This window comes from Anopheles marshallii, chromosome X (genome assembly GCF_943734725.1).
Source record: "Anopheles marshallii chromosome X, idAnoMarsDA_429_01, whole genome shotgun sequence".
Taxonomy (NCBI): domain Eukaryota; kingdom Metazoa; phylum Arthropoda; class Insecta; order Diptera; family Culicidae; genus Anopheles; species Anopheles marshallii.
The window spans coordinates 2,100,335-2,110,717 of NC_071325.1; the positions used below are offsets into that span (position 1 = coordinate 2,100,335).

Here is a 10,383-nt window from a genome sequence, read left to right on the forward strand (position 1 = left end):
CAGGCTACGCATCGTCACACACAGGCACACACATACACACGCACGCACACAAACACACCCCAAAGCCCCTTTTCACCCCCAAAAGGAAGGGAGTTGAAAAATTAAACTTCTTCCCACCTCCACTTCCTCCCCACCAACCCACTGCGGCCATTTTCCCTGCGACACCATTTTTTCGTGTAAAGTGAAACAACAACAAAAGAAAAAGGTTGTAAAATTGTTATCAATTGCTTCCCTCCTACAGCAACATGTACGCACACATACACACACGCATACATATGCACGCACGGACTTAAATTTTAAAACTTAATAAATGTAAAATCACTCTATGCCCTTTTCCATTTTTTTCCACCTACACACACACACACACATCCACTAACACAACATCCCTTGGCTTGTTCGCCCTTTCTTCCACCCTCTACAAAAGCTACCCCTTTTTCCACATAGTTTACATACACACGCGCACGCACGCACACACTTTCACACAATCACGCTACGCTTACCAAAAAAAAACCGTGCAACGACTACACACCCGCTCACCCGCGCAGGGCGAAGGTAGCGGTGGTGGTGGTTGCGAAGCTCCGTGACGAACCTGCTGCTGCTGCTGCGAAAAAATGGGACCCTGGCCCACCGAAACACACAATATTGCAAGACGAAATCCAAACCGTAGCGGCCATTTCCCTGGAATCTGGTGTTTCACCGGTTTTAGCCGAAAAACGCCCAGCACACGGGACCAACTCAACACGGTACGGCCATCGTTTACTGTGCGGTGGGCTTGGAAAATAGGAAGCGAAAACTAACGCTGAACGAACGAACGAAGTTGCTGAAGTTGCGACGCTGCTTTGCCCTGTTCTGTTTCTCCGTTCTCGCTCACGGGCAACAGCGTTGAAGGGTGCCGTTTTGGCAGGTCGGCACAAAATTTCCCAACCCTCCCCGAGTGGATTCAAGCAGTTGCGTATCGGGCAGTTTATTCGAGCGGTTGCTGCAGGGGAACAAAAATAACCTGCAGCTTGCTGCGCTGTCTTTTGTATTGACTGTTTGAGTTTATTTAAGGATTTATTTTGAAAGACTTTTTAGGATGTATTCATCTAATTTTAGGGTTTGTATTTTTTTATATTTAATTTGTTTGATATCTCACTCCCTCTTTTATGTCATTCCAAGGTAGGTTTTTTTTTATACGACTGTTGTAGGGTTCCCCAATCTGTTCTACTTGCACTTCGTAGTGCCTTAATATTAATCCCTTTCCAACTGGGAAAATTAGGGACGAGACTCACGAGACAAAGTAACTGTACTGACACGGAGGCCAAAAGTATTCCAAACCTTCACTTCTAGCCAGGTAAGCTTTAGGGTACGATCGGTGACTTCCTTTGGGCGACTTTCCGCGTTGCTGGACATCTTTAGTCTTTCGGGATTGGGTACGTTCTCAACTGTTTTTCAAAGTTGATAAATTATTTTATTTTTATTTTTATTTTTTGTAAATTTTCCTTTAATTAACCTTTTTTTATACAGTGGTAAATAAAGGAAAAATCGGTATGCCTCAAAGGCCCAATATAAATATGTCAAAACTGCTCGAAAGGGTTATTTAAGAACTGCAAAATTTCCTCTCATTCACCCTTATAATACCCGGTAATTTAAGTATGATTTCAGGGTAATGTTACAAAAATTGTCTCAATGGGTGACTGATTGGTAATAACCTACTCGAAAGGGATATTTAGAAAAATATCCGCCATTTCAGCCCCGGTGAAAAAACGATTTCAATTGAATATCGCTGGAAGAAAAAACATGGGGCTGTGGAAGGTCGCGATGAAAATAGCATTGATGAACTAAATTAATAAACTGTTTGAGTGTATGAGTATGCTTTTTATATTACAAAAGCATTTTCCTACTAGAATCAAGCAATTGCATTGAAAGATAATCCTAAATGTTAAATTTTATTAATTATAAAAAAAATGTTAGAAAATATTTGACAATCGATGTAATGTCAAAACCTTTGTGCAGGTGAGGGCTAGTGTAACAGCCAAGATTTATATGTATGGTGTGATAACATTAAAATTTAAGTTTTTACTTTATCTCAACAGGATAAATTTAATCCATCCCTGCAATACACAGTAATTTTCATGCAGTTATTTTCGAAACGTTACCCTTTTATTCAGGCTTTGGAAAATCAACACAAAAATTGAGTTCCAAAATATCAAACGCCAAAGTGAATTTCACGTATCAGTCACCTGTCAAAAACGGCCCGACGGCACACTGTGCGCGCACTACGCACCTTGGTGTTGTGTCCGTCCCCGACATTTCGACAGCTAACAACCCCTAAACAGTACACGCACACATCGCACACAGGAGGGGGCGCATTTTACGGTGGTTCACAATTTTCACGCTCGCACCCTCCGCCGCGTGAGTGTGTATTCCACTCTATTTGCAAACATTCGCGCATTGATAAAACAAGTGTTGTGACTATTTGCTGGACGAACAAAAAAACAACAACTACGAACACGTTCCGGGCTGTCCCGCTAACGCATCCGTTTTCTCGATGGAACATGACTTCAGGTACAGGTGGATATTACAGCAACCGCATACCGCACGCCAACAGAATTTCATCCCGCAGCCAATTTTTAATGCATCCCCTTTTTAGTATGCGCTAGTGTACTTACGTGTGTTTGTGTGAGTGTGTTTGTGTGTGTGTATGCAGGGCAGGCAGAAAATAGCAAAAAGCGATAGGGAACGGAACAGGTCCTAGAGACGGGGGTCTGTATGTTTGTGTGTGTGTTTGGGAGCGTACGTTTGTGTGTGTATGTGCTTGTTAGGGGACGAAATCGGTGGTGGGTGTTGTGTGTTGATTGAGGATTTGTTGGGTTGGGAAAAAGCAAGTGAACCGTCCTTTTTTTTGCGCTGAATTGCACTCGAAATTAGGCATTTTCGTTGTTTTTCTTTTGAGATAGTTTCGAAGATTCGATTTGCGTGAAAACTGCCGTTTTCTTCACTACCACCGAACAAAAAAAAACATACACCACTCGCACCCGTCTGTATGTGTGTGCGCGCGCGTGTGTATGTGTGCGTGTGTACGTATGATCCGGAAATGGTACGACTGGAGGGGGTTTTCTGGATATATATTTTTTTTCATTTGCTTCCTTCCCATCACTCTCGCTCTCGTTCACCGTTGTTAGGCCCAATGTTTTGCTCTCGCTCGCTCACCTTTTACTCACTGCCCCTGTGTTTTCCAACACTCCCTTCCATATAATGTTAGGATGGGTTTTCCCGCGGTTGGGTGGAGCGGAACAGCGGATGAAGCGGGGGAAGGTTTAATAATATAAAACCCGAGCCTAGGCGAACGGGAATATAGGGTATAGAGCCATTTTCCCTTCTATTCTTCATCCGTGTGCTCGTGTGTGTGTGTGTGTGTGCCACTGTATGTGTGTGTGAGTGCGTGTTTTATTTAATTTTTTTGTTGCCTTCCTACCCGTTGTTGCTGCTGCTTCTTCTGTTCCGCTGGGTAAGGATTCTGGCAGGCCCCCTTGTGCAGCAGCAGTAAAGGCACCAGTGTAAGGCGATTGCATACTTGCAGGCTGCGAAAAAAGTATGCGCCTGCATGTAGATTCTAGTGAAGGGGGTTTTGAGCCATTTTCTAAAGCTGTTTTCGCTAGGGGGGAGGTCTGTGTCGCCGCAAAAGAAGCTCCGATCAACAAAGTTCCTCTCCCCCCTAAATCCACCCACCCACCCTTCGCAACACGCGTGTACGTTTTTTCCGGATTTTCCACAAAAAAAAGGAAGGAGAAACACCAGCAGAGAGAGAGGTGCAGTGCTTGACGAAGGTGGAGGATAAGAGTTGGCAAAGGATTGTAGTGCTTAGGGGGTTGTATTTGTGGACGGTAAGAGCGTAATTCTTACTGCACTTTTCGGTCGCGTGTGAAAATGCGGGAGCGCAGGGTGGTAAAACTGTAGGCCGTGTTGAATCATTTAAGAAAGTTGAACGAAATTGTTGCGAAACGGTGTGCCGAGACGAGACAAAACAACAACCAACAACCAACAACAACAACAACCAAAATGGAAGCGGACCAAACTCCAACACGTACTGTGCAGGATTATATAAAAGCGATTTTATTTTAATGAACATCGTCCTTTTTAGCCACCCAATGTGGTAGGTACAGCGTTGATGGGGGGTTGATGGGGGAGGGGGGGGGGATTGAAAGATACGCACTGCTTACAGTGGGGGAAGAAGGTGAAACAGCGTAGCCCCTGCTCGACCAGTTTGTCTCTTTCTCTCCCATCATGACGCTCGCGCGTTGAAGGAGTAAAGAGCGAAGAAAAACAAGTGTCATGGAGCTTTGCTTAGCAGGAGGGGGTGGGGTGCGGGGGAAAGGAACGCGGGGTAGAGAATGAATGATGATGATTTTAGAAAGCGGAAGAAAGAGAAAGAGAGAGGGTAAGAGTGAGACAGTGTGCGAGGTGGTGGATGGATGGAGCGAAACAGTGGGCGCGAAGGGAAATCATGCGTACGTGAGTTTCTGTGTGCTTGCGTGTGAAAGTAGTAAAAGAACTGACGTGAAAAACTCTAGTGCTGGGTGGGAAAATGAGGATGGAAAGTGAGGAAGAAATTACTGAAAGGTAGAAAATTGTGAAACAATGAAGAAAGTGAAGAAGAATAAGACAATTGTCGAGCAAAAGAAAGGACGCAAAATGGGGTTGATCACGGGGGGAGGGGGGGAGGGGGGGGGGAGGGTTTGTATATCAGATTCAGGATGAGCTAATTTTGTACGTCATCTAATGCACATTTGTGTGTTCCGCTTGTTCCGCAAAAAAACATCAAACAATAATAACAACAACAACACAACAACCAACAACCAAATCGAAATGAAAAAAAAACAACCCCTTTTAAGATGTGTCCCGTGTGTGTGACAGTTTTGTTAATATTTTCTCTCTCTCTTTCTCTCTTTCTCTCTCTCTCTCTGTCTGTTATTATTGTTTCTTTTCTGCTTGTTGTGGCATTTTTTGCTTCTTCTAACCCATGGTGGTGTTTGCTTGCCTTTTTTCCGTCGTGCCCTCCCTCATGCATCAATCATAAAACAACAACCCCCTCCCCCTCCCCAACCCTCTTCCTTCCGGCCCCCACCCCCATTTCATCAGCGACAACATGAAATCGACTCATTGACCTCACACCCCCCCCCCACCCTCCCCACCCTTCAACCCTTTCGAACATCCCCCCAAATCGTACACCAGATACACACGATGGAGCAATGCAATAACGATCGTCCTTGTGTTATCAGTAGTGGAAACTTTTTTCCCCAGAACTCCAAGTCGAAACAGCAGCAGCAGCAACACACACAGGCAATCAGCAAGCATCTAACGCAAAAGGATGACCCCCATCTGCACAGCCCGCACCAGGATCAGTCGTCGCTCGGCGAGATTGAGGTGATTCTCGTGCAGCAGCACAAACAGGACGCCCTATCGGTGATCATCCATCCGCAGGAGAGCATGCAGCAGATCAACATGTGCCTGGGCAGCCAGAACCCGGGCTCGGTCGACTCGATGATGTCGTCCGACTTTCAGACGCTCTCGCCGATGCACGACCGGGACTCGCCGGTCAGCCTCAACACGAACACCTCCTACGCGACGCTGACGCCCCTGCAGCCGCTACCCCCGATCTCGACGATGTCGGACAAGTTCGCGTACTCGATCGGGGGCAACATCTGCGAGGCCTTCCCGGGTATAAACAGCGGTGCGGTCGGCGTGAACATCGAGATCAACTCCTGCTACAACCTGGAAAAGCTCGGCGTCATCCATTCGCCGGTGCATCTGAGCGCGGTGCAGGAGCTGTCACCGGACGGCGGCGATGTGCACGGGCATCACCATCACCATCAGCATCCGCACCACCACCATCACCATCACCATCCGGATGTGCTGCAGGAGAAGGGCACGTGCGGGCTGAAGGATGGGCTCAAGGATCATCTGTCCGCCAGCGAGAAGGACACGCTCGCGGACGATGGCGGGAAGAGCGGCGGCGGAGGCGGAGGTGGAGGTGGTGGTGGCGGCGGCGGCGGCGGCGGCGGGGTGGGAAGTGGCAGTGGGGTCAGTGGGGGAGACCCGTGCATTTTGGTTCGTGCCTCACCGCTTCCGCCGAGCCTCGGTACGATCGACGATCGGTTCCTCGGGTCGGCGAAGGGGGCGGAGCTGGTGGTGCGGCACCCGAAGGACGATGGGGAACAGTTTAGCGGCACAGTGCAATACCTGGAACACCCGAACGGGTCGGATGTGCTACACGGCACCAACGGTACCGGTCCCGGCGGTGGTGATAGTAGTGGCGGTGGCGGTGGTGGAGGCGGCGGCGGCGGCGGCGGCAGCGGAGGTGTGGGAGGCATCCTGACAGGCAAGGAGCACCATCAGTCGGTGTTTCTTAACAAGTCTTTCAGTTCAAAAACCAACATAAGCGACCTTAACCTGTGTAAAGAGATTGTTATCGACGACGTGTACGAGGAGTCGGAGCTGGACCACGTGAAGCTGGAGGAGAAAAAGCTGGAGGAATCGTGCAATCAACAACTGACCAATGGGGGCGGCCAGGGCGGCGGGCTCGGGGGCGGCAAGAGTGGGTCGTGCGTGTCGCTCGGGGACGTCGGCTGCATAAACGGGGACATCGAGGAGATCAACACGAAGGAGCTGGCGCACCGGATCAGCTCCGAGCTGAAGCGCTACAGCATCCCGCAGGCGATCTTCGCCCAGCGGGTGCTGTGCCGGTCGCAGGGCACGCTGTCCGATCTGCTCCGAAACCCCAAGCCCTGGTCGAAGCTGAAGTCGGGCCGCGAAACGTTCCGCCGGATGTACAAATGGATACAGGAACCGGAATATCAGCGAATGTCCGCACTCAGGCTCGCAGGTATATTGGCCCATTTCCGTGGGCGTCCGCTTGTGCCATGTGTTTAGTGTGCATCGTTATGTTTACGTACCTATGTGTGTGTGTGTGTGCGTTTGGTTGTTTGTGTATTTGGGTGTGTGTGTGTTTGCAATAAAACACACACACGCCCAAGCACAATGGCCAACACTAGTCAGCAACACACGCCTGCTACCTTTACACACTCCGGGTTTGAATCCTTTGTTTACAACACACTAGTAACTAGCAGATTGTGATGAATTTTATTGTTTAGCTTTATTTTATGATTTATTATCTAGTTTGTAAGCACCACTACCTCAGCATCTCAGTAAATCAAACGCTCCAAGTGCGATTAAACAATGTTTAAGTTTTCTTTTTTTGGTTAATATTTATTGTTTCCCTTCTGTTACGCCTTGTTTTATTCCTTCCCATTATCACTGTCGTATACTTTTGTTGTTGTTGTGCGTGTATTGACACTTAGTAGTAACTAGAGGTGGGCAAAAATGGCATACAAAACCGGAGCTGGTTCTAAACGGGGTCGTAAGCAAATTTCAGAAGGTAAGTGCAATTGGAACAGTCCGAACCTGGTGGAATCCTTTGGAATCCGTTGGAACCGTTTGAAACATTCGGAACAGGTTCGGAACTTTCTTTGGAAAGCACTAATCGGTTCCGAACAGCTCCAAATGGGTTTCAACCGGTCCAGGAAGATGAATAATCCGGTCGATTTCAACAGTTCCGAACGGTTCCAGATGGTTTCAACGGGTTCACCGGACAATTACGGGCAGAACCGTTGATTTCATTTCCCCGATGTTGAAACTACAAGAAATCTAGTCGGAACCAGCGAACCCTTCACCACTAGTAACGATTGTCCGCCATGTTTGCGCTCCGAGAAGAGTTGTTTACTTTCGTTTGCTGCTTTTTGCACATTGTTTCACTCGTGTTTTATTTGTATTTCTTGAAGAAAAGATGTGTTAGATTTGGATTTACCGCTTGTCGTTCTGCTAGCTCCGTTTATCTACTTTTGATGTTGTTCGTGCTTTTGGTTTGTTTGTTTTGTTTGTTGTAATATGGCTAACCATTGCACCGGAGATGATCCGGTACGGAAAGAACGATGGGTAATGTTGTGTTATGTGCATTTTCTTCTCTTCTCATTTCAAGCAACTCAATCGGCGAAACCAGGTTATTGTTCTTTTTCTTCATGTTCTCTGTTCACCTTCGATATCCTTTTGGTTCCAGCCATTACTAAGTAGTTTTACACCTGTTTTCCTGCTCCTTGATCCATTGTTCCTCCATGGTCCTTCGTTATCATACCAAAACATTTTCTAACCATGATCTATTAACCATCTTTCTTCACTAATATTTATATTCTACGCTTGCCACGTACAACAACAACTACTGCTACTACTACTACTACTACTTCTACTACTACCACTCGGTCACTACGGTTGGATTGTTTGCGGTGTTTCTTGCTCTTATCTTAAAAAAAAACTAACTCACCACTAACAGTTAACTCTAAGAAGCCAGAGGAACCCGAAAACCACGTCATGATGGGACACACGAAAAAACCTCGACTAGTCTTTACAGATCTGCAGAGAAGGACCCTTCAGGCAATTTTCAAAGTATGCTCTCGATGTTGTGTTCAGTGTGTGTGTGTGTGTTTTAATTATTTTCTTTTCATTTTAATTTTGTGTTCAAAATTTTATTTTCCACCGGAAATTACCGCGTTGTGTCCCGAATCCTCTCGCAGCCCCTGAAACTATGTAATGTGCATTGCATATATTTGGGCGCACCTTAGCAAATACGCTAAATTGTAGTGCTGCGTTTAGTGAACCTTTTAATGATAGCCATTCATATAAATCTTCAGTGTCAAGCTTATATAAATAAGCTTCAGTGAAGAGTCATTCGTATGAATCTTCAATGATAAAATCTTCAATAATATCTCAATTTGTTGAAAGATTTTTTAATCAGATCAATTCAATTCACCCAACACTACAAATTAGACGAGTGATTGTTGAAGGAAGCTGTTACTTCATACCTATTCCCTCTTCTGTTAAACACCGAATAGAACACTTTCGATACTTGAACGAAAATAAGATGCGATGTGAGTGAAACGACATGAAAGAAAGTGATTTATATGCTCGCTGTCCTTTTTTTATTTTTCCCCCCTGAACCTCGCTTGGGAACTTTTTGATTGGTTGTTTCGTTTTTTTTTGTTATTTTCAAATTCTTTTTTCCTATTTAATTTTCACTTACATCTTTTTTGAACGGGTGAGCAAATTCCATGGCGTGTCCTGGCGCGGTACAATGATCAGCTGCTTGATTTTGCAATTGCAGGAAACTAAGCGGCCTTCAAAGGAGATGCAAGTTACTATCGCTCGTCAGCTGGGCCTGGAGCCCACCACGGTCGGGAACTTTTTCATGAACGCACGGCGACGCTCGATGGACAAATGGAAAGACGAGTCGATGAAGGGTCGAAGCAGCAGTAGTGACAATGTTATACTAGAGCACCTGAAGGACGATTCGTCCGACGAGAACCTGGGCTACGATAGTGCGTTCGTGTCCGGCGACGGTCCGCTGGAGCACAACTATCAGCAACACGTTCTCAACTAAAGCAAAGTAAACAAAAAAAAACAACTTAAATCAATTCCCTTATTTAATTTATAAATTAACTAGAGAAAAAAAAGAACAAAACAAACAAAACTAAAGCAAAGACAAAACAAAACGTCACGACTAAGGTTTAGTAGAGCAAAGCAAACAAGGTAATAAAGAAAAAACCAAATAGCCCCTCCCCTCCCCAAAGCGCAAAGCAAAAAGAAAATCGACGCTGGCGTAAACCACTAATCTAATGGAAACAGAGTTGAAACAAGTTAGAGAGAAATCGATGCTAGATAAGGCAAATCAAACAAAATGGAAAGATTAAAGAAGAGAAAAACAACAACAAAACAAGCAGCTAACTCAAGTAAAACACACAACACAAACATAGAATAACACAGCAGTGAGAGAAGAAAAAGAAAATGGAAGAAAGAGAATAGAATCCAAACATAAACACAAAACATAAGGAAGCACTCAACACGCATACCAACCAAATAAAAAACAACAAACAAGTACACTTTATGCCAGAAGTAATTGCAAAAGAAACATTATGTAGGATTATTCAGAGTAATTGGAAAAGCAAAACAAGTAAAAGAAAACTATATGTATGGTGCAAATTGGCGAACTAATCAAGAAAAAGTGTAGGTGCAAAAACACACGATGCAATTGCCACTTAAAATCGGAGTCTGAGCAAGCAAAAACACTAAATAAAAATAACGACCATAAAAGAAACCAGTCGAAAGAGAGCTCTAAGAAAGAGAAAAAAGAGACATAAGAAGACATAACAAAAAAAAAAAACCATCGTAGGTGTGTGCTATCCCAAAGAGGAACGCTTGTGAGATAATATCGTATAAATTTTTTGCGGTTTTTCGTTTGCTGACTTATGAGAGAGAGAGAAAAGGTGAAAAATAAGTACTATTGTTTGTTTCGTT

The 10,383-nt window shown here is 45.3% G+C and overlaps 1 protein-coding gene across 1 annotated transcript; it reads left to right on the forward strand.

Moving 5' to 3' along the window:
- The first annotated feature begins 5,223 nt into the window (after window positions 1-5,223).
- LOC128706933 (uncharacterized) lies at window positions 5,224-9,536 on the forward strand. Its single transcript, XM_053801880.1, has 4 exons — window positions 5,224-6,865; window positions 8,018-8,038; window positions 8,366-8,478; window positions 9,194-9,536. The coding sequence occupies exons 1-4, from the start codon at window positions 5,224-5,226 to the stop codon at window positions 9,467-9,469; spliced, it is 2,052 nt and encodes a 683-aa protein (XP_053657855.1). The 3' UTR covers window positions 9,470-9,536.
- The last annotated feature ends 847 nt before the right edge of the window (window positions 9,537-10,383 follow it).